Source organism: Camarhynchus parvulus, chromosome 1A (assembly GCF_901933205.1).
Source record: "Camarhynchus parvulus chromosome 1A, STF_HiC, whole genome shotgun sequence".
In the NCBI taxonomy this organism is placed as follows: domain Eukaryota; kingdom Metazoa; phylum Chordata; class Aves; order Passeriformes; family Thraupidae; genus Camarhynchus; species Camarhynchus parvulus.
This window is the reverse complement of record NC_044586.1, coordinates 32,846,605-32,872,223: the sequence shown is the minus strand read 5'-3', so window position 1 is coordinate 32,872,223 and position 25,619 is coordinate 32,846,605. Positions and strand designations below refer to the sequence as shown.

At 34.3% G+C, this 25,619-nt stretch overlaps 1 protein-coding gene across 9 annotated transcripts in view; it reads left to right on the top strand.

Annotated features, from left to right (window-relative positions):
• Nucleotides 1-25,619, top strand: part of NAV3 (neuron navigator 3) — a 507,938-nt gene that overhangs the window by 338,029 nt on the left and 144,290 nt on the right. For all 9 annotated transcript variants that reach the window (XM_030959546.1, XM_030959547.1, XM_030959548.1 and 6 more), the window contains 2 exons: nucleotides 13,221-13,293; nucleotides 16,949-17,126. In XM_030959546.1, the coding sequence (XP_030815406.1) occupies nucleotides 13,221-13,293; nucleotides 16,949-17,126 (251 nt within the window). The remainder of the gene's footprint in view (nucleotides 1-13,220; nucleotides 13,294-16,948; nucleotides 17,127-25,619) is intronic.

Here is a 25,619-nt window from a genome sequence, read left to right as displayed (position 1 = left end):
CTCCTCTTTGAACCCTGCTGTAAATCCCTTCCACTTACAGCCTCTCCCCAACGTGCTATTGCTGGCACATGTGACTAGCACACAGCAGTGGTCTGTCAGGTCACTATTTCCTCTCTGAGAATGACAATGTGAGGGGTGACTTAAAAAGAACAATTGACCCTGGCATTTTTTTTTCCTTCATTCTCCTCCTCTTATCCCAATGTCTAAAATTACAGTGTTAGGGAGTTAGAATGTACTTCCTTGCCTCCTCTTTCAGTATATATTTATGCACTACTGTTGTAATCACCATATTTTCCGTGAAATGTCAAAATGAAACATCCTGTATTTGTCAAAAAATGTCTCATGTCCTTCACAATCATGTTCACAGCCATGGGACCAGATGGAGAGTAGTCATGGATTTTTCACCATTGAAATAACTGCTCTGGCAGCCTTCTCCTGCTGTCAAGAGCCCATGGGTCTGACCACTCTGAAGTGGCACCAGATAGCATGAGGCACATGAAATTCGGAATTAGTAAAAATTTAGACAATCTTTGAACTGGACTTAAATACTGATGTTAATTCAAAATATAAACTTTATTACAGCTGGTGACCCTATTATATGCAATGCTATTAAGGTACAGGTGGGTAAATTGGCTTAAATTAAGTGTAGAACAAGCAAGTTATCAGAAAGACTGCTTATTTCAACAGCATTAACTAATCCTTTTTCATGTAAAGGCTTTTGATAAAGTGAATTAAAATATTAAGACAATCTCCTTATTTTTTTAATGTAACCTGTCTGTTTAAATCCACTATGACCTGAAACTTGATACATAAATAGTTAGAATACAGTACAACCATTTTTATTTCTGCAGAAATAAATAGTATAAATATAAATATAGTAATCTATTTTGCAGCTAGCTGATGTGCAGGAATTATTTAAAACACTCCTAGTCTGAGGAGTCTGCTGACCATATGATCAACAGATGACATAAATCAGAGGTATACTTATTTAGAGTTGAACTTATTTTAAATTGGCCCAGTGTCTGGATATGTATTAGTCTGGGCAGGGTTCATTTTCAGTGTCTGTCCAAGGTTTTTTTTTTTTTGTTTTTTATTGGGACAAGGTTATAGTCACTCTCACAAACTGATCACAAATATTTTTTGCCTTTTTGGTTGTTTATATCAACTTAAAGCATTTGTTTACCTATGCAGTTCCAAGCAACTCTTTCAGTTGGCATCCCAGACCTACACCAAACCTGCAAAGTTCTGAAAGGTGAATCTGAAAGTCTTCCTGAAAGTGAAATATATTTTGTATTTTAGCTTTTAGCTTTTGGCAGTCTTTAATTCTACAACAATTAGATTATATTTTGTTTAGACTTGTATTGTCAGCTAATTAGAAGGTTGTTTGGATAATTCATACCTCTTGATTCTTCAGTATTTCTTTGGAAGTACAATGGGACTGTACAAATGGCTTTTTCCTCTAGGGGAAAAAAGCACCACAAGAATTTTCTTTGTCCCTTAGTTTCCATGCTTAAGAACTGAGACCTATTTGCATGTAATAGTTCATGTTAATTTTTTTCATAATTACTGGTTCATAGAGTTAGATATAGTCTTTTTTATTCTAACTGTACACATAACTAACTAACCAGCATCCCAGCCCTGTGAGCTGTTTTGCCTGTCACACAGATTTTCTCAGTAATTCTGCCCAATAATAACTTTAAATTCGGTGTTTGTTGTTTTTCTTTTGGTAAGAGCTCTTACTTAGTTCATGGACAGATCAGCAGTAACACTCCAGGGTAAACACATGTGCAAGGGTGTTTTCACAGTTCTTGTATATATAAAGCTTCTATTTAGATTTCTTGGCATAAACAGTTTTGAAATATTTAGATTGTTGCATCGTATGAATTAATGTATTTCAAGATATGTGCCCCCTCTAAAGCCCCTCTAAAATGCTTTTTTTTTCTTTTTTTCAAGTAATACTGGCAATATTTTGGAACTTTAAAACACTTGGATGACTATTTAAAAAGTTGTTTCCTCCCACACTTTACACTTCATTGACTACAGTTCTACAGTTGGAAGTGATGTGACAACAAGCCCTAAGTGTTTGTTAAGGCTTCATTTTATAGGCTTGAGCACTTCTGATATTTCTCTTATAGCATTTGGCTGAGAAGTCAAGAAAAAAAATCTGACCCTGTTGAGCTTACAAGCAGATACCCCACTGCCTTCTCTGGTTCCAGGTGCTTTTATTGTCCCTGACCAAGAATCTAGACTCAAGATCTTGTGAAAATGTGGAAAATTCTTACCATGTTTATGAGAAAAGGGCAGAGATTAAGCAAGCATGAAAGCTATTTAGAAGCATGGCATGAAAACATATACAGCAGGGCCTCATATTCCCATGTATGCTAAACATGGTTTGAAATGCAATGCTCAGGTACACTAGCAAAAGTGAAAGCCTGAATGTGAGTCTCTTGTATTAACCTTGTGGGTTTTAAAGGCATCTAGTTTAATCTAAATGGTTTTAATAACCTGTGATGTTGATTCACCATCAGGTTTTCTTGTCTTTTTCTTTAGGGCTTAGATCAATTTGAGTAAGTAATATAAAAATTAAACATAGAGGAAAACTAGTAACTTATGTTCTCTAATTCATATCTTCCCAAGGAATTTAATTTCCAGCCAGAGGACCAGCCACATAACCTTAGTCCTACAGAAAACTCTAGGCTGTACTTTTAGAGGGTGCTTAAAACAAGTATTTTTTATCCCTTTTCATTTGATGAGCTCAATGTTCTACGAATACTGTATGTTCTATAAATTCCATAACTATTCCCAGGGTAATATGAAAAATATATCTAATTAAAAGAAAACTTTGAATGTTTATAAAATCAGAAGGCCAGATGGATAGGAGCAAACTGTTAGTGTCTCTCCTGCACAAGCTGCAGCATTATGACTTCTGGTGCAGTCAAGAGGGAGCGTTCAGAAAGCACGCAGTGCATCTGGATGGATTCCAGTTGCAAAGTTCAAGAGATGAAGTGAAATGCCTCATAGTTTACTTGTTTACTCATTTTGACAGGATTAATTCCGTCACTGCTTGTACTGCCCTTATTTCTAAAAGCTGTTTTTTTGAGTGAGCTGAATGAAGTTGCTATGCATTAAGTAGTGGTGAAGGAGAGAACTGGAATTCTTTCAAAGGTTTAATTAAATCTAATAAATGAAGACTCTGTTGTAGACTCTCTTTTGACCTAATGGAGAGAAGCTCCTCTGTTTCAAAGAAGCGTGCTTTTTCACACTGCACTCGTTTTCAGAAGTTACCAAGTTCCATAAATATTTAGACACTGGTACCTTGCTGACTCAGAAGTGTTGCATAATTTAAAAAGAATGGTAAAAAGGCTCACTGGAGTAGAGCATTGCTTTAAGAAATACTGTGTTTAAACACACAGTTCTTTTTATCATTTCCTTAAAAAAAGATCCTCCCTAAAGGGTGCTCGCTAAAGGGTAGTATTTATCTTGAATTTTGTGTTCTTAGTGCATGTATAAGGCTCTTTCATGGTGGTGGTGGCCTCAGGCCTATAGAGATGAGTCCTGAAGTAGCAAGTTATTTGCAGACACTCGCAGAGAATTTTGCCCTGTCTTTTCTTTTGATCCATTCTGCTGTACAGCCATAACCTTTCTAAGAAATTTGTGCAATGTATTGAGATACATCCATGGTTTTCTGAGTTCGAACCCAGCACTATATTCCAATCAAAAATCCAATTTTCTTCTCACAATTTCTATTATAGTAGTGCAAAAGCATTTCAGAAATTACCATTACTGGATTTTGTGCCTTACAATGTTTGCTGCAGAGACTGCTGTATAAATAGGGGAGAGCAGATGGGGAGAGACTACTGTATATGGGGAGAGCAAATGCAGACAAGACAAGAAACAGAAAGAAGAGTGAGTAAAAAAGTGGAGAAGCAAGCTCACACCATTATCACACCATTCTCTTATGTGGTGCAGGGTTTTTGGTGTTTGTGGATAAAGCATTTTTTTGTTTTACATGAAAATGACAGGCAGATACTTATAATGATCTGTTTGGCCATCTAAAAATTATGATTAGGGTTGTTTTTTATTTAGAATAAATTATTCATTAACTTGCTGATGTGTACAGACAGAAACAAACAAACTGTATACTGTATTTGCCATTACAGAAATTAACTCACATTCACTCTAAGGTTTCCAAGCACCAAGTGAGGAGCTAGGTGAAAAATTTGCAGCACTTATTATCGCTTTGGTGTTCCTGACAGGGCTGACAGTAATTTATGCCAGAAGGGATCCAATTCCCACTGTACCATTTTCTTAAAAACAATACACACCCCAGCTTATGCTTTGACCTCAGTAGTGACCTCATACATTCTTTTATCAGCAGGTCAGTACATATGTCTGTTGAATTCTCCAAGTACTTGAGAAGTTAATTTGTTTTCACGTTTCTGGTTTTACTGGTCATATTTCATGTTTGGACTGCATGTTGGAGGAATTTGATGTGCGTGTTTTTTAACATCTCTTGGAAAAGGAAGTGGAAGCCATTTCAGTTTTAAATAAGATTGTCATTTTTTCCTCAAAAAATAACTAATAATTAAATAACTCCTGTATCATTTCCTAAAAATTTTTGCCTGGGAGGCCTTCTACATACCAGTAGTTATTATTCTCTAAGGTAAAATTCTCCCCAGATGCCTCCAGTAAATCAGTTTTTAATTTGCATGTATGGTCTCTTATTGTAAAGTCAATGCTTAGTTTGGAACAGTTTTTTGGAATGAAGCTATATGGTTCACTGATAGATATTTTATTAAGTGCTCCTTAAATTATTCTATTGCAAATAATGAGGAGTTTGCTACAAAAGAGTTAAGCCGAGTGTGTCTGTGTGTCAGTGTATTCTGCTTAACCCCTTAAAATGTGTCATGATTTTGATAGAAATATGGAATGTGCCTTAATCTAGGCCACGTGCAACAGCAATTCGGCAGAATGCACAAAACATCTCCTAGCAGGACTCTTAACACCTGTTTTGTCTGGGTGGGTTTTCTAATTTACACCACCCATGGAAACTTGACATTACCTTGCAGTGTAGTCACAAGAAGTTATTCCAGTCAGCTGCTATGGTATGAGCTTATAGGAAATAAATTACCAGAAAATAAATAACATGATTTTTGAGAGCTTGTTTATCTCCCAATTTTCCCTTTCTTCAAATTTCCCCATTTCTGCAAGGGAAACTGAGAATTCATGGCAAATTTCACCCAGTCTCAGCAGTCTGTGGCCAAGGGAACTGTGTGACATGCAGCCTGCCATATAAGCACCTTCCACAGAAACTGCGAATTTAAAACTAAGCAGTTTCCTCAGAAGAGTCATTATAAGTTTTGCATTACTCTAGGCCACATTTCTTCCCATTGCATTTACTTTCAGATTTGGAAGAATTTGTGTCTATTCTCTGCTTTTTAAAGTGTCCTTGTTATGCAGTATTAGTAAAAAAAGAAAATTATTACATAGTAATACTTTGTACGCTTTCTTCACAAGGAATCTTGGTGGAAATATACAACTTTTAGACAGTCTTGCTTAAAATTATGAATCTGTAATTAATTTAGTATGAACACATTTATATGTTAATAAGGACATACACCTATGAACATGCAAGAGACAAGAAAGCAGATCTCTTTCTGTCACTTGTGTTTAAACTAATTTAAACTGCAGCATATATATATATATATATATAAATAATCAGCTTGCTTGTGATAGTTCAATTATAATACTTGCAAAATGAGCCCATATGAGTCTACTTCACATTGCTCCCTTTGAAACCCTACTCTTAAATTTGAAAAAGATTCTTCCCTTTTTGGATACCTATGAATCAGCTATTGGGGATAACATACAACATTACAGTGTAGTGAAAATGGTATAACAGTTTTGCAAGTAAAATTTCTTGATAGCTTTTCACAGAAAGCAGGTAAATCAACAACAGTGTCAAATGGAATGGAGTATGTGGCATTGAAGGTGTTTCTTATAATGATTGAGATTACTGATTGGTACTTTTACAAATAATTGAAATAAATCTTACCACGTGTTATAACAAATAAACCATAATTGCATAGTTTTTATGGATTAGATACATTTTATCCCACAGGACATGTACCATTAAAAAGGCATTAGGCAAATTTAATTATATTACCAGTTGCATTTTTCTAAAGATATGAGCAGAATTTCAGACATGCTGAACATCTGTCTTACAGTGAAAAATAGGGAACTCTCACTATTGAATATTGTTTAAGCAATCATTTAAGAATCACCTTGACTCCCAAACAGTGTTAAATGTGCACCATTTGAAGATGGATAGGCAGGTGGATAAGGACATTGGACTGCATAATCCATTTTTGTATACCAGTTTTAATCTGGATGGTGCTTTTGACCTCTTCAGTTGGACCTCTTCAGAATAAGTCAGCTATCAAAAATGTATTTCTGCACCCAATACTCAGCCTTAAAAAATCATAGTGCATGCAGATATATATAAAGCAAGCATGCTCATAAGTAGTGAGCAATGTATTCCCTTATCACTGAAATGGAGCAAGTTTTTGACTTGCTTGGTGTTTATTTTTTGGTGAAGGAAGTATTCGACATATGTCCATTTGTACATAGTTCAAAAAAGCTAAATGTCCACTGGCCTAGTTTATGAAGCCTGGTTTATTAAACCTGGTTTTGTTAAATAATCTGAATGATAAAACTGAGGTTTAAACCATGGCACTATAGAACAGCAAACATTTTCTATTTTTATTTCTATTTCTCTGTCTCGTAACTTTTTAGGTCTTTGTTTTAAAGACTGGCAGAACATAAGTACAAACTAGTGAAACCAGCTGGGAAGAAAGCCCATAAGGAACAAAATTACAAAGCAAACCGAAAATCTGGGTTTTTCCCACACAAGTGACTTGTCAACAGGTCACAATATGTGCAATGGATGAGTCATTTAAGAACAGAAAGTGAAATAAACTTGTCCTTTTAAATCTCTGAGAATACCTATGGGCATAATAGGTTGTGCAAGTTTATACATTTGGCCAAAGAATAGTTTTAGGTAGTGTGTGTATGAGGATTAACCATATATTGGTGAGAGTGTACATGACCAATTCTCTTACTGCTATTAGACATAGGAAAATTAGAGTTTAGGCCATTTCCTAATTGACATTGAAATTCTTTTCAGTGTCTCCCAGAACATTCTGTATAGCTAAATCTATATGGAAAGTTTAGTTCTCTTACCAACTCCAACGTGTGCATCAAAAGTGATTTTATTTACTCATGAAGATGTCTTGGTTGCTTGCCTGAATCTCTGTTTAATCTAGAACCTGCAATTGAGACCAGATCACTGGCACTTTACCTACTGAGTAAGCAAGCAGATCTCAAAAGCTTGTGCATCTCCTTACATGACTGATTCCTAGTATCTGCTTTTACATTCTTTAAATGTTAATAATTTTATGCAACATGTTAGTTGTAAATATTTAGAGTCCAGGGTCCTAGCTGTGAGGCCTGAATTTTATTGGATTTTGATGCTACTAGTGCTCCAGAACTTGAAAGAGAAGGAGATGTGTAACAACAATAACATATTTTCTAATTCTGCATTCATTTAAATCCTCCACAAATTGTATTAGTGATGAATATCCATGCAAGAGGAAGATTCAAATGTATGACTCTCAACTCAGGTAAATACTCTGGGGACGTTTAGGAAGAAACATGCTGGTAAAGTGTGTTTGAAATACAGTTGTTGTGACACATACTATCTTGTACCATAATATCAATATCAAAGGAGTACTATTTATTATTTGCAATTAAAAAGAAAAAAAAAAGCATAAAATACTGAAGAATTGTATGGAGTTTCTGTTTTCTTGAAAGTGAGTATGTATGTGATTCTCTGGATTTCTGTGGAATATTATTTCCATGGATGTCCTTAATCAACCATCAGCAACATTACGAAACTCCTACAGGGAAAATCCTTTGCCAAATTTTATCTGGGAACTGGGTCACAAATCAGAATGTCAAAACACACACACAGAACTGTGGAAGATAGCGCTGAATGAAGTGCTAACAGAAATGATTGTTTTACTTTTGCTGCCAAAATAATCAAGAGTATTTAAGAGCGCGTATGTATAGAAACTCTATGTGGTTATAATAATTTGTTGTTTTTATAAAGGTGTCCCATTCTTCAGGAAGAATCTAGCTCAAAGTAGGCGAACAGTAACTAACTTGTGTGTCTATGTGTTCTTGTAAACTATAGTGTCATAAACTTAAAGAGAGAGTTAGTCAAGATATTTTTTGAGCTTCTTATACACAGAGAGAAACTCAATGCTGTGTTCTTCATAATTACATGTCTTATGAGCATCCCACAATTAAATTTATTTTTGCATGTGAAGAATGTGTCTTTCAGACAAAGGAGATGAAAACTACTCTTGGCAACAGCAAAAATAATAGGAATAAATAGACATATTCTATGTGTTGAGTCACTGGTGAGTGCATCCCACAAATTAGCTCTTCCTGTAAGTCAGCTGGGTATTAAGTACTACTACCATGCAAGTCCATCAGTCTGATTTAGTGATTTATTTCTGACAATAAATTTCAAATAGCTTTCACTCAAAAGCAGGTCACCCACAATATCATATGTGTCAACATATTTCCAATGTATCTTCTTTGCATGATACCTAATGTATTAATATTATAAGAGCTATGACATTTCTATTTATTTCTACATCATCATATAAACTGTATCCCCTTATATATCAGTGTAAAAATATATTGAATATCACTAATATTTATGGTGTTAGGTGTCCCAGGTGCTTTTTTTCATGATACTATGTGTATGAATACTATCAAAAGGATCAGATTTATGAAGAAAGCTTAATATATTGTAAGCATAACCTATTAGGCTTAAATGAAAAAGTATCAAATTATTATCTACCTGATGATGCCCACAAATTAATTCCTAAATTATCATCATCTTCGCCAAGTGTATCTTTACCCACAATGCTGGAGATACATTTCAGAATTTGACATAATATCCTTGAGTTTTGATAAGAAGGTGATTAGGTTTCCAAATTAGGGTTTTGTTACCTCTGGAAAGCAATTTCATGTAGTGTTGATTGAATAGCTAAGTGGCAAATCTCTATATGGCAATGAAGGTTTATTATATTGTTAATTATTTAAGCTATTTATAGTTGTTAAAGTTTTTAGTATTTAAGTTCTGCTATTCAGTGTGCTGCACTTATTCCACTCTTTTGAATCTTTAATATAAAATAAGAGCCTTGGAAAAAAATAAAAATCAGGGATTGACAGCGGTGGAGAACTTTATCATCAGCCAACAGTCTGATCTTGGCAACATGTACCTGTACAAACAAATTTGCAAATTTGAGACTCTTCTCTGTCGTGATTTGTAAGATTTGGAGTCAATCTGTATATCCTGAATTCTGTACTGTAATGAGCAATATTGTCTGCTACAGTACCTTGTAGTTCTCATGATACAGCTCACTGTAATGGTAAACATAATCTCTGCTATAAACTAGTTCTTTCTGCAAGCAAAATTCACTACAGAATTGTGGTCATATGTAAGGTACGAAATCTGTCTGGTGTCTGTGTTGTGTTACACCACAAAATCTTCAGCCACTGATACATGAGCAGCACAATTCTGCACACACAGTGTCAGCTCTAGGAGGAGTTTACCCCGGTGAATAACTACTTATATAAACACGGATTTCAGGAATTCATACCACTCTTGATTGAAACAGTACTGAGGAATGGAAGCTGCTTGAAATCTCTTGGAGCTTTTGTAATTGCAAAATTACTCTCATCTGTGAGTGAGTTTGAAGAAAAAGTGTTTGGGGCTGCTTGGGTTTGAGTTCAAAGAATAACTGTGGTTTGCCGGGGCAAGAAGTAGGTAATCAAAGCAATATTTAGAGACACACTGAGGGCTTCAAAATGGGACAGTTTTAAGGCTAACATTTTCTAGACTGGAGTGGAAAGAAAGTGAACATAACCTAAAAATGTATTAATGCATGTCTCATTGAATCCCCTAAGAGTTTCTGAGAGTTGTACAGTAACTGCAGTTATTATCAGAGAACTGACTGCAAGAGTTGTTTTCTGACATTTTCAGGGTATTATGGGCCTGTGAGTTGCCACACCAAACTTGCTCAATTCACAAGTCAAAACAAGACTTTATTATAAAGCTAACAGTGCAACCCCAGTCTATTGTCTGAAATTTGGCCACTGCTATTGCTTCATACACCCCTACCAAAGGGGTGACTTTGGACTCAGGGCTTCTGTTACACTTCTCTTGGTGAACTCTGAAGCCAAACAGAATTTGCTTTGTAGTTCTGCAGCATACTGAGTCATTGGTGTTAGTGGTAATGATTCGTTTTTTCTGAGAGTTTAAGAGACATGACTTCAAAGACACATGCTGTAAAAGCAAACCTGTAAATTAACCAGGTGCTCTTTCTATAGGATATGATTCACTAAATGTATGTGAAGGTTTAGGTAGTAGGCTTATTATTTACTTTTATTCGGTATTGCACATAGATATTGAGATGTTTCCACATTAGGGCTTAAAATATTCTCCTGTGAACTGCGATTTTCTTATATCTGTGGTCTCCTGAACTGCTGCAGAGGGACATGCCCGTTATCAAAAATTACTTGATTAAACTAGAATATGTGTTAGGAAATATTGTTTCAGTTATTTGAAGATGGATGCTACTGGTGTACTGTACTGATTTTTCCTTAATTTTCTTTTTTTCCCCCTACCTTTGACTTCTAGTGCTTATAGAGCTGAATCTCCCATCTTTGAAGTAATTGATACTGCATTATGGTTGATTGAAAGTCCAAAGACACAATGAGTTATGCAGCTAATAGCCCACCAAATCTTTGTTTCTTTTCAATTTTGCAGAGCACAGAAATTTCCATTCAAAGTTTTTTCTTACGTAGTTGACATTGCTTAAAGGTTAAGTAGAAATATTCTCTTAATGTGCACAATTTTCTCAACGGATTCAGGGGTTTGGTTGAATGTCAGGGCTGAGCCAGCCCGGTGCCTTGCCACTGCTGCCAGGAGTGGCATCATCCACCTTGACCCTCCTTCCCACCTCCCCTTTCCTCTCCCAAGCCACGCTTTACTCAGGCTGGGACACGCCCTCCCCTCTGCTGGCTCCTGCGCTTATCTGGCTGCACGGGAAGCTGGAATGACTGAAATCCCTTTGCCTTTTTGCTGGGTGAGTTCTCTGCACGGAGCCAGCTCCTGGCGCACTCCGAGAAGTGCTGAAGCCCAGCAGCAGCAGGGCCCTCACACCTGGGAGGAAGAGGAGGTGAGGAAGAACCAGGTCTTCCTATTTTAGCTGCCGCCAGCTTGCAACTGATTTAGTTGTGTCATGTCTCTATGTATTAACAAAATTACCTAGGTAATTTGGGGTTTTTTCGTAGTGTAAAACTACATAAACATTTAATAAAATGACAGTTAATGCCTGGATTGCTGCCGTGACTGTGCTGGGCCAGAGCTGGAGTAATCCCATTGATTTTAGGATGATTATTCCACATTCTAAGCTGTGAAAATTGGTGACACCCACCAAACTGGTTTATGAAAGCTTTATGGTAGACCCCATTTTTTTAGTAAATTTCATCAGTTTAATTGCAGACTTTGAGTTTTGGTTTTCCTCTATAATCGACTCAGTAAAAAAAATTGTTTATCATTCACTGTAAATGTTAATATGTCCTTGAAATCAAGGTTTGAAAAGTCTTCTAAAAATGTGTTTAGTAGTGTATTGACCTTTATTGTACTTGAAGAGCAGATATGAATATTTTTCAGGTATTTATAAATTTATACATTTATACCCATGGATCAAGACAGTCTGTAGACTCATAATACATATTGCTAGGGTCAGTAGTAAAAATATATATAAATCCTTTTAGCTACTACCATTTCCAGAGAATAATGGCAGAACTCCAATACAGAAAGATGACAGTAGTCAAAGACTTTCCTAGGTGAGAAAAGATACTGCCAAGGATCAAGTAGCTTTCTTTCAAGGAGTGAATTTACCCCTTATGTTTTGATGGTTGAAAACAATTGACATGAGACTTTGTAAAATGTGTAAACATTCAAATAAAATAACTGCATGGACTTGAGCTACTGCAGTTTTATGTTTTTAGTGCTGAATATTCTTTGCTTTATTTTTAATGTTCTCCAATGATAATAGTCATTTAAAATATATTGTTGAAATTTTGTTTTATCTTTGTGGTCCTAATTGCCTTGGAAGAAATACATCAACCTAAAATAGTATTTTAAAATCAAACTTGTTAAAGCCCCTTGAAACATAACACCTCTCTATACATATTGTTTCTGTTTTCATAGCAGTATATTTATAGACAAAGATAGTAATTTTTATGTTTATAGCTGATTATTCCTTCAGAGGTCCTGGAAGGACTGGAGTAATCAGCTGACGATGGTGACTTGAGAACATTTTGGAACACCCCATCTCCATCATCTATTAGAAATAGATGCATGAAAGCAGTCTAATTCTGTTATTATTCATTTTAGAGGCAGAAGTTTTATCCTTTTATTAATCTACATTTAGGCTACATTTTTGTACCTAAAGCTCTATGTGATAGCTGTAGATTTCTTCTAAATCACCAAGAGAAGTCAGCACCATGTTCTTTACTAAGCAAAAACTCTTCTGAGGAGCATAAACAATAAATAAATTAAATTGATTTATTGTATTATTTGAAGGAAAGAAGTTAGAGGAACAACCACTAAAGAGAGTGATATCATTTCCTCAGAATCCCACATCATCCCAAACAAGTACCTTTGCTTACACTGTTTTTGTTTACATTTCTTAGTAAACTCAGCTGCTCACATCTCCAGACATATATTCAGTGACCAATTCTCTATGAGTGCTTTCACTGCTATTTGTTTGTAGCATACAAAATCCATTTTTATGTTAACTAGATGGGTTGCTGAGTTGCCAGCATGCCATTCTGGATTGGGCATTTGTGAATTGTTTTAAGCACCAAAGCGGACAATGAAAGCTTTATCTCGATTCCCCAATTAGCAGTAATCATTCTTGCTAAACTTTGATAAAGAGCTGTAGTATGCAATGAATGTAAAATATTCATTCCTTAACAGTTTTTTTGGGGTTTTTTTTTTCCTCTCTCCCAACATTTCAGTGTTTTGTAAAATACTCTTATCCTGCTTGTTATTTCTATTCATGTTGCAGATTGAAAATGTTGATGTCTGCCTTAGCTTTCTGGCAGCCAGAGGCGTAAATGTCCAAGGTCTTTCTGCGGAAGGTAAGAGAAACAAATCATCAGAACAAATAACAAGATTTTCTTCTGAAAGCTGAATTTCTTAACTCAAATCACTTGCACCTAAATACCAAGCTCCAGCTGTCTTGAACAGCATGCAAGTATAGATTAATGATAACAAGTGAGAGAGTTTCCTTTTAATTTTCCCTTGAAATTGAGCCAAGATATGCAATGTTTATGAATCTTGAGACAATGTTTTAAAGCAATATTTTTTCAATGGTATTAATCTTTTAATGTTACCTCCACAATATTAGATAGGCACAGAACTTCCCAAGCATACTTTTAAAAAAAAATTGTTCATATATTTGATTCAAAACAGCAAACAAGAACATAAGAATCCTGCTGAGTTAAATAAACTCAGGGAAGATTATTTGTTTCAGCAAATTTATTATTAGTAATAATGCTGTCCAGATGAGTCTGAGAATTATAGTATTCCTTTGATGTCTCCTATTAAGTCAAAGAGTGAGTGGTTTTACTGCTTCAGTTATTCTGCTGTATTAGTCACCTTAAATGATTGCCTAATGTGGTTGCAACTAAATTAATAAATATAATAAATAAAAACCATTAAAATTACCAGTTGTCTTAATTATTACATAATATTGCCTTGTTCATGTAAGAGGCAAGTGAATTAATAAAATGTGTATGTCTTTGTCCTGTAGCAAATTAAGCAGTTCTGCAAGGTGTTGCACACCTTCAAAATCCCTTTGAGCTTTATGGCACCTGAAGATAATAGGTCCAGAGATGCACCCCTGTATTTTTATTTTGCTTGTAGCATAACTAAAAGCTGAAAGGATTTTTTTTCCAGAGATGGTAATTTCAGTTGAATTCTAGAAGATTCATTGAGAAAAAATTGGAAATGCTAACCACTATTTGATTTTTAAATTAACTCAGAATTACTCTTTCACCATCTGAACCTATCTAGGATTTTAAACATGCAACACAGACATGATGTGTACTGTCTATTCACCTTGATTGTTAAATTGTGAAAAGCTCCCTAAGTGATTTAGGAGAACCTTTGTGTCCACTTGTAGATATCTGGTTGCAAGAGAATACTGAAAGTTTGCATGCTCTCATTCACCTTAAAGCTATTTAGAATCAGAATTTCTAGAGCAGCCTATTTTTAGTTTGATATGAAGTGTGAATTTAATGTGTGAATAGCATGGATTTATTTTATGAGGATACTCATCATTCTTTAGTACCTTGACATGGTACACAACACATTTTCTGTACTTTTTAAAATCAGAATCTGGCTGCTTTCTGCAATGCCTTTATTCCTACCTTTGTTTTACTTTGGAAAATAATTTTAATAGCATGTATGCTTCAATTGTGTAGCTTTAAGTTCATATGCTACTAAAAGCAATACTACTACATAGGACCAAGTGCAAGGACTATGATTTAAAATGCTCTTTATTCTTCAAAACCAAATTTTAACATTTAGTGCTGAAGTAAGATTAAAATTAATTCTGCTGTTGCACAGTTGGTCATGAATCTGGAGTAAATCCACTACTCTCTTCATAATGATATTTCTTCAAAGTACTGCAGAGGTGTGATTTCCTTAAATATACCATTTTTATTGTGTATAATCCTGAACATTACAATTTTTAGGGGGAAAAGAAATTGAGTTTCTTGTAATAAGCTTTGGTAAACGTGTCTTGTTACTACTGGGTCATTTATTAATGACCACAGAGGTTGCGGAACAACAAACCATTAGCTTAACAAGTTTTGAAGATTTCACAACCAGTTTGTGACCTCATTTTGACAATTGAACAAAGAGGTCTAGAAAAAAGTAATTTTCAAATCTTAGCTGCCAAATATCTGCTTGAGAGCCCAGTTGATAAATAATTATCCAGTTGCTACAAAGAAAAACAATCTCCTCATTTCCAAGTATAGGTTTAGTACACATTAGAAGTTTCTGGATTTTTTGCTTGTGAGAAATATTCTAACTTCAACTATATTAAAAGTAGGAAATAAAAAGTTACTGAGAGCATCTTTCCCTAAAAATAGTAAAAAATATTTTAACACAAAAAGAGCAAAATTTTAAGATTGAAAAATGTTGAGTGGGATTTAACAAAGGATTCTTCTTCTGACCATTAAGTCATGCAAAATTATAAGAGTAAATAAACTGGTGTCATGTACTGACAGTCTTCTCAAACCACAGCCACTTAAAATGGATAGTTAAATGGTTTTTTGGGGGTGTTTTTAGGATAATTTTAAATACAAATTATCTGTATTCCTTGACAATGATCTTCCTTGAAACCAACAAGATTGCAAAAGTCATATTGCCTAAAAAGTTTACTTGCTCTGGGAAAGTTCTACATATCTCACATGGTCTCATTGCTAATCAAAGATCCTGCGGCATCTTCACAGAGGAGATGAATAAGTATGGCTGCTTAGAACAAATTCACATTTTGAAAAGTATATTCCAGTGTCCAGGATGAGGTTTGCTTTTGAAGAACAGCTTGTGAACATATGTATTAACATTTCAACTAATCTTATTGAAAGAAAATTAATATGGTTTAAGAGACATGAAAATGACAGTAATTTTGTATAAATTCAGCTTGACAGTTTGCCTAGGAAAGCTGTGCAGCACACACAGCTTGATATTTTGATTTGCAGGGAAGGCAGAAAGGTTTTGGCATTGCATGTCAGGTTGCAAATCTATAGGTCTAATAAAAACCTTTAACAAGGTGGTCAGTGCCAAAGAAAATTAATAATGAAGTTATGGACAGACCTACATGCTGCAGATAATTTCATTAAAGTCTTCTGAGGTTTCTTTTTGTCACTGAGATCCTGTATCAGCAAAGAATTACAACATCCTTGTAAAATCTTCATCTCAGACTGGGAAAAAGCTGAAAAAGTAATGGGAGTCATAGGGATGCTACCAGGTTCACCAGAATTGTATTCAGGTAACTCTTTAGCCTTGTCAAAGCTGTAGTTTTTATCTTCATTATCAGTGATAGCAGTATAAAATAGAAAGCTATAAAGTCATGTCATTGGAAAGTTCAAAGATGTAATCATGAGCATTACAGTCACCTTTTTTAAAACAACCTTCCATTTATTTTCTTCTCTTATGTTTCCTGCACACATCTGTATGAATGGATAGGTGCTTACTGACAAGAACCATTACCATACAGTCTTTTTGATTTTTCCAGAACTCACTGTTTATTACCAATGTGCACAGAATTTGCTCCAAAAGCAAAAAGAGTAATTTAAAGTCATGAGGTTTGAGGGGATGTATATTTAAGACTAGAAAGAATTCAGATTTTTTTCTGAATGAGCTTTGCCTTAATTAGAATATTTGTACTTTGTTGGGTCAGGACATTTCAGAAATGTGTCTTATTTAAGATTGGATATACTCTTGTTTATGACCATGCAAATGTCTCATCGTGAAGGCATTGTAGAGATAGGTGTTTATTGCAACACTGACACATAAAACCCCAAAAATTATAATGAAAAATATACTGTCAGTGACACCTCAAATGTCTCTGATATTACAGGTAAATTAAGAGATATAAGACATAAACATGTATAGCTATAGGTTTGTACAGACATACTTTAGTATGACTTTTACAAAACTGAAGTCTAAAACCAAAGTGTTTTCACTTCCTTTTCTCTTTTGTTGTTTTTTTTTTTTTAATAGAAATAAGGAATGGAAATTTGAAAGCCATTTTAGGGCTGTTTTTCAGTTTATCTCGGTACAAACAGCAGCAACATCATCAGCAACAGTACTACCAGTCTTTGGTGGAGCTACAACAGCAAGTCCCTTCAACTCCAGCTGAAATCAGCCAGTCCAAAACACATCAAGATATGCAGTCAAGGTAGGTTAAAAAATTATTTTTCTCAGATGTAAAAACTTTTTATTTTTCTGTTCAAAAAAGACAAAATTTTGTTTAAAAAGTAGGCTATTTAATCTGTTTTTAGCTATTTACACAGTGGTTTCAATGTGGTTTTTGATAATAAGCCCACATTTCTTGGGAGTAAAGTTAGAGTAAGAGCAGAGAACAATACCAATTAGTTTTAGTTCCAATTTTAGTTTATTGTAAGCCTTTCTTTGACTTTATTATTGATTTTTCTGCGCATTGCACAATAAGAAGCTGCTAGCACACCGTGTGGTTAGTATACTGGTTATTTTCATGTTTTCTTCACATTCTCAGTTCCACATGTAACTGAAAAAATTCCGGTAATCAACAAAACAGATGGGGAAAAGGCATAATTAATACATTCATTTGTTATAAACTCTTTTTATCTCCACACATTCTGGTTTTTGAGGACCTAATTCTATTCAAATATTTTGTACAAGGGAGAAGAAATAGCCTAAATCTAGTTGTTTTTTTTTAAGTGGGCAGTTTTTATTCAGTTTTAAGAAAACAAAGCACTCATTGGAACCCAATAATCACCGAATTACATTGCTTTCAGACTGTATCTGAAAGCATAGTTTCAGAAGGTAGTATAGAAGGAGTTTGAAACAAAAATATCTGTTTAAATAGAAACAATATTAAAAATGTATATTTTATTGGGGAAGTTTAAAAAAAGTCAACTGTAGATCATCATGAAGGGTTTTGTCTGTTGCTTTGTTGGGTTCAGTACTTGTTCAATTTTATATCCTTGTTCAAAACACTTTTGTGGACTTACTGAACAACTATATGTTGAGAGTGTGGTAAGTCAATGATCTAGATTGGATTGAAAGTATCAGACTAATATATTGAGATTCTGGTTCTTAATTCCATTGATATATGAATGACACTTTCATGTATGTTATAAACGTATTTCTTCTTCAATTGACGAAGCTTTAACACTTCAGCCGGATAAAAATCTGTATCTTGGAACTAGAAATGTTTTAAAAATATGTTGGGGACGTGTTGCTAATAGCATGTTAATTACTGCATTTGATGCAAAAATTAAGATACATGCGTTTGGCTGGGGCATTATGAAGTGAAATGCTTTTATTTTCTCTGCTGCTGAAAATTAATGTCTTTGAAGGTTTTCCCTGTGAAGTATACTATTAACGTGTAATCTAGGAAATTATGGTCAGGTCCTAGAAGAGTCTGACCATTCTCAACATTTTCCAAAGCTGAATTTCTACTTTATGGAGGATATTTAATACTGCATAAGTAACAATAACATCTTGTTATTCAGGAAATAAGTGTTCACAGCTTTAATCAGGGGAATTAAGAGCTTAGCCAGCTTCCTATAAGTACATTTGGTTACTGATTTTTGTTTTTAATTTAGTGAAAGAACTGAAACATTTCCTGATTTTATAATTTATCCATGGTGAATTTTTAATAACAAAAAAAAAAAATTACAGTGTTCTTTGTACATCATGACTATTGCAAGAGTTTGTCCAAAAAAGCCTGGATAAAGCAGGTTTTTTACTATTTGGATCATGGTGATTCCACATGGTAGGCAAAAAGGCGTTGAATCTTTTATTAAGCTTTCCATTATAATTCCCTGAGATCTCCTGGTACTTCTACACTTTTTTATTCTTTTCTATTTTGCTATGTTAAAACATGCTTCATTAAGAAGAAGGGAAATTTTTTCATGTCCCAGATTCTCCCCATTTATGATTTTGTAGTGACATCTAAGGCTGGTGTAAAAAAATTTCAACTTTCATCAGTGTGCTTTAAACCTTCCACTGTAATCTAGGAGTTTAAAATAATTTAATTCTTTGATTGAATTTCTGTTCATAGCTACGTTTCAGATGTAAAATATTTCTATGTAAAAAAATTACCAGACCAAGATTGATGATATCTTTCTTATTTCTTCTCTGTAAACTGAAAGCAAATTTTTTTCTATTTGCTTTCACATACAGAGGAGTTTGATGCTTGTTACTATAAAGTCTGTATTGCCTGAGAGAATATGGTTTCTTCTATCTATATATTTTTCATTTAAGTCTTTAAAGATAAAAAAGGTGCCTACCAAAAACTTTCTCCTATATGAAAATTTTCTATCTTCTACTATAAATTTAAGTAGATCTAGTATTATGAGCTCCTAGCAAAACAAGGAGCCCTGGAACTTAGAAACAAACAGAAATACAATTTTTTTTCAATACTAATTTTCTTTTTTTTATTTGTCAGTTTTTGAAGTAATATAAATAAATTAGCATAAAATAATATTTCCCTTCCTAAGAAAAATGACTACGTATGAAAACAAGCTTTCCAATAATAGATGGGCATATATAAACATCCACTGATGTGAATTCTCTCTGGTGGACTTACCAACACTTCTTTTCATAGCAGCCCATTTATTTCAATTAATTATTTCCCAATAAAATAAATAATTTGAAATGTTATTTAAAAATATTTACCAAATACCTTTCGAGTTTAAAGATGCTAATGAGTAAATAAAAGCTTCTTTTTAGAAAGAAGCCAAAATATTAATTAAAAAAGAAAAGATTACTTTGGTGAGGTCTATCTTGCCTCTTGCCCACTTTTTGCTGTCTGAAATGTGGGCAGGTAGCTTACATGATTCCTCAAACTGATTTCTATGATTGCTTTGATGTCAGCTATATATATTACAAATGCCACCAACATAACTGAGCTGGGGAAAGCTCATGGTTTAGAAGGTCCTTAGGAACTCACATGGCTGCTCTATTGGACACTTGAGATCTTTAGATATTTTTGGCAAAAAGTAGTTTCATACAGATACTAAAACCTACACATTTCACTGTATGGAGAATTTTGGAAAGTCATAATATCTGAAGTGTGTATTAATGTACATTCTGCACACTGTCCATATGAAATGAACTCAGTAGATAATCTAACTGATACCAATTAAAAATTAAGTCATTTTACTTTTTTTCTGAAGTGCTGTTGATAAAACAAGCTGTTTTATCCTTTCATAATAAATGTTTCTCTTAATGGCTATTTATTATTACACAATTATTGTGCAGGTATGCCATTCTTTATTAACATATTGCAGTTCTGGATATGTTTTTAAAAATTCTTTGATTCTTTCTGTTTTCTAACATTTGTAACATAACTGTGGAAAGGTTTGGTATACAGAAGCCCTAAGGCAGAACATCCCTTGCGGTGTATATTTTGGAAAAAATATTTGGCAAATGCGTGTAACAGAGAGTAGTTTCCATTAAATTGACCTGTGGTCTTTTATTACCTAGAAATAGTGCTTTCAGGTTTTTGGAAGGAACAAGAAAAAGTATCTTTTTATTATGGCAGAAGCCAGATAATGAATGTAGCTGCTAACACGTTAATAGGACATTAGTATTTTTTCAATAATGGCAAAATGCTTCCAATCTAATTTGAGTAAATTTTCAAGGGTATTGTGAAAGTCATCTTCTTACACCATGGGTATTTTATTTCACTGGAAGACTCACACGTATTTACTTTGCATATTTGCCTGAGAAATAAAGATATCTTTTTAATGCACTCTGTACATTTACGTGCATTTGATATCCATCTGCTTGTATGTGTGCCTACATGTAAGCAAAAGCAAAATATATACACTGAAAAAGGTGGGTGATTTTATAGACTGTACATTTTCTTAAATCTTCAGTAATCAGTCACATTTCGTGTTGTACTTTAAGTATCTAAAACTATGTCTTAGTTTATATTAATAACTGAGGTTATTTTAGGTTAGAATATTCTATGAGAAAAGTTATCTTCTTCATTGCTTCCAGCTAATGTGTACTAAGCATATTATGTAATGTCACATTTATTTCCTAGGAGGTAAAAAGAAAAGGTATTTTCTTTATTAAATAAATATGAGAAAATGATGCCCTTCACTTTTTCCAAGAGAAATACAGATTATACATGGGAGAAGGAAATACCTCTGAGAAGTCACACTTGAAAATGGTCAGATAACAGAGGTTGCTGAAGACCAAGTTTTGTCTTTGTATGTGCAGGGCTAGCATCTCACTCTCCTAATTTAAAAGATTGGTCCTGCTGGTGATGGTGGTGGTGATGGTACTCATCCCCATTTCCAGGTTATAATATCCTCAGTAATGATCAATGTCTGTGATCATTACCATGTTTGAACATTTCCATGTGCCACTGAAGACAAGCTACTTTATACAGTGAACTGAAACAGGCACCAGATTGTATTATGTTTCTACAGGTTTCATACACAGGTTGTTTTGCTGAGAAGCCCTTGGGGAAGGTTATAATCAGAATATCACAAGACTGGACAGGTTAGATTTGTGCAGAAATGGGGAATTCAGGAGACTGATCCAGGGGGCTACTTGTCCTCGTGTGAGTAGGAGACAACACAGACAGGAATGTAATTAAACCAATTTCTGGAAGACCCTCTCTTTCGTAAGTGCAAAGTTAGCATGGGAGGATAATGAACCTTCTTTCACAGGCAAAGTTATCCAAAGCGATCAGTGTGGCAATACTTTAATGTTCCTGTTCACATGTAAGCTGTCTGTGAACGTCAGAATTGTGAAAGCTGTGCATACAGAAGGCAAGCAAGTTTCTTCTTGTGAAAGAGTATTATTTGCCTATCTAGTCCTATGGCCAATAGCAACATTTCAAATTAAATGTAAAGGGAAGGAATGAAGTTGATTCATGGTAAGTCAAATTGCCTTGCAAAAAGCATACATTCTTTATGGAAGATCATAGTTGTGTACCAGTAATTATAAAAACTCTGAAATTATTATACTGTTAGTGAAGAAATCTGCAGTAAATAAATAGTAACCAAAGGCAAAGGATAGTTTTAGATGTGCTTTCAGATTTCTTTTTACCCTAAAATTTCATGTATTCTTCCATGACTAACTGTGGGAATTGAATATTTCAAAATCTGAAGTTGGCATTTCACTCTTTCCTTATGACTTTATTGCAGCTCTGAGATTTATTTTTAAAAATACAGTGCTGGTGGCCTTATTTATATCTGTCAGTACAGATAGATGACAGCAATGGCTACATTATATTTTTATGCTTCACTTTGGTAGTGGATTCCATTATCAGAGCAATACATCTGTGGTGATGATCTTTCAACCACCCAGATACTAAGAGAAAACACATGTGGATGAAAGAAGTTCTGTCTCATTTACAGATTAGACAGTAACTGGTTTCAGTAAGCTGTCAGAAAAATTCCCCTAGATGGAAAAACTATTTTATCATGTACAGGAATGATGAGCACAGCTTGAGGTCCAGATGGATTTTGTTAAATTTGTTATATTAGAAGTGCACCCTGGTTTTCTTGAGCATATAAACAAAGTTAGGTAGCTGATTTCTGCAGACAGTTGCATATATAACTACTGCAAGAAACAGGGTTTCATGTTGCCTGCTGCTCAGAAGTACTAGGGAAGAAATTAGGCATGTTGGATGCAGAGCTTGTGCTTTGTGAAATACAGTAATGAAAATGCAGTGCTTATGATTATGAATTGAAATAGATCCATGTCAGAATAGTGGGAATCTGCATAGCAGTCTTGATTACATCACTCTGTTTAGAAAAATATATTCATTTAAATATTCTGAAAGTTTAAAATATGGTTACAGCAGCCTACACCAAGTGTGTTGCACTGACATAGGCTGGAAAATGGAAGATGTACATAGTTGTATGTGTTTCTTGGTCCCTTTGCTGTCCTTAGCTCATTCCATTGCTAGTCACTTGGTTTTGGTGAAAGAGGCAGGTAGTTCCTGCTTTTCCCACTGTGGAATCATTGCCAAATCACTGATTCTGAAGAGAAGAAAAATTAAGAAAATATTTACTTCTTTCTGTTCTCTTTTTGCTAGTAAGGGTCTAAGTGCTATTAATCTAATCTGATGTATTTTTATATGTCTGAGAGATAATGCAGAATGAGTTGCTTTATATGATTGTTCCAGGATCTGCAGGAAGCTGACCTTTAAATAGCCCTTAGGTATTTAATTTTATTTTAACCTTTTATTTTTCTTTGCAAATCAGCTGTGGCTCCATTTTGTTCTACTCCCCAAAGATGGAATCATTATTGTCCTCAAGGTTCCAAATCACAGAAACATCAGAAAGGAAGTTTTTTCATTATATTTGTTCTGAAGTCCAAGTAAATAAAGCATTTAGTGTGTCTCAGTGGCAAATGGCTAACATGTCTAATAATGTTCACGCAGAAAAAATAGAACAAAGCATTAGTTAGTAAGAAAGTGTTTTTCATATATGTGCTCCATGTAACCCATGCTCTCTAAGAAGATATCTAATAACAGTTCTTCAGCTTAAAATAATGGGGGAAAGGGTGTTTCAAAGTGACATTCAGGTTCTAAAATAAATGATCTTTTCTATGGTTATAATACACCACTCTAGCAGACTACTGCATGCCTAAAGAGAAAATAAAAAATGTAAATTAAAAAGCATTTTTAGCCTTTCAATAGCATTTCAGATTTTTTTAAACTGTTCATCCTCTATTGACCATTTCACCACCAGTCCTTCACAAACTGCTTGAATCTTTTATCTTCTTAGCTATTTCTGTGGGCTGGATCCTTCAAACTTGTCCTTTACTGATTGGTATCTCCCCTTTGTTGCACAGTTTTTTCTCCTTGCGAAGTACCTGATGTATGTCCGAACACTTTCATTAGGAACCTGCGGCGTGTAGTTACCCTGGGTTCTTCTGTTTATAAATTACCTCTGTTCAAGAAAAATAATTTTTCCCTCCTTTTCTGCTGTTTGCAGTTCAAAATGCAACTGTCATCTTTTCTCATTTTCTCTTCTTACAGTTTTCAAAAGAGTGTTTTAAATCAGTTTAGTGGAAATTTTCATTCTGTATATTTCAGATATTCTCATTGTCTGGCCTGTGTCATCCTTGCCACTCATTACTATTTATATGTCAGTTTTGAATGCACTTTGGCCATAATTTTCACTGTTGCTAGTCCAGATCATGTAGAATTTAATGGGAAATGTTCCATTCATCCTTGTAGCACTTGAATGCAATCTTTTATGTATTTCTTTCTGAAGGAATAGAAGCTTTATAATTAAGTTATTTTCCCTTCAGACATTCTTTGTTGCTCTACCCTCACTTTCTACTGAGATTCATTAGATCTTCTCATTCTGAAAATGAAATCTGATGCAAATGTCCATACATTTATTACTTTCCAGGACCTGCCACTAGTTTAATTCTGACATCTTGTGAACATTGGAGATTGCGTATAATTATTTGTATGTGGCAAATGAAATTTCAATACATGTAAAATGCGAGGGTAGCCACGTTAAATTAGCACAGTCTTCATTTTTTTTTTCTTTTTTTTGTTAAATGAGAGGTAGCAAACCTATTATGAAGCAAAATGTTCTTTCTTTTTTCCTATTTATTCCTTAATGAATTCCTTCATACCAATGTGTGACCCAGTCTTTGCTTCTGTCAGTCCTTTTTATCATCTATTATATCTTACTATTTTCACAGACTGTGAAACAAACTTGATATTCTATATATTCTATATATTGTGGTTCTCCAGGTGTCAGTTAATGAAATTACACTACAATTGGAAGCTGCTGTGAAGACTTTTGCTCTTAATTTACCAAAAAAGCTCCAAAATAAAAATCAATATAAATTCCAAAGAAGCCTAGGCAGCGCTGTTTGGCAGTCATTGCCTGTGGAAAATAAATTAAATAGAAGTGGAAAAAAAAAGGTTTTTTATATTTAGAATTCACCAGACTTACAAGAATTTATTTGTGTTTTGAAAATACTTAAGGGAAAGTAGCTGAACTGCTGGTAGAATCTTTTGTATTTTCTTTATATTACAAAGCTCTTTGACATTTTAAAGTCAATGGGGAGTCTGAGCAAAATGCTTAAAAATGTGTTTTACTATTGTCAATAGAAACAGTTAACCTTGTGATAATTTTTTGACTGATGCACGTTTATAGTAATCCCAGCCATACAATAGGATGTGTTACGAATGTGGACTTTCTGAAAATCTGTGCAAAGATTCAAGAGATAATTAGAATAATTTGATGAAGTAAAAACAGCAGCATTTCTGTCACTTCCATTTCCTCTAGGAAAAAACTATTACAGTTTTATTGTATCAAACTGTGAAGTAGAATGGTGGCATATGATTCTGTGCAGATACTCTGATATAATTCTCTTCTAGTATAAGATCATAAATGGTATGGAGATAAGGTCATAAAATGGTATAGGTGGTCCCTAAGGGCCTAATCCTAGTTCTGGCAGCACACTGTAATCCACTTGTCTAATTTGTTCAGAGAAAAATAACGAGGTTTAAAAGATGGCATTTTTGGTGTGCTACAGGTCAGGTTAAGCACAGTGTCCTAAACCACAACACACAGTTACTGCTAGAGATCCATTTTGTTTCTTTAATGTTGTGGTTCATGTACTTCTTCATTAAATTACAAAAAATACCTATACTACAATACTGGGACCACAGCAGAAAAGCTATGGC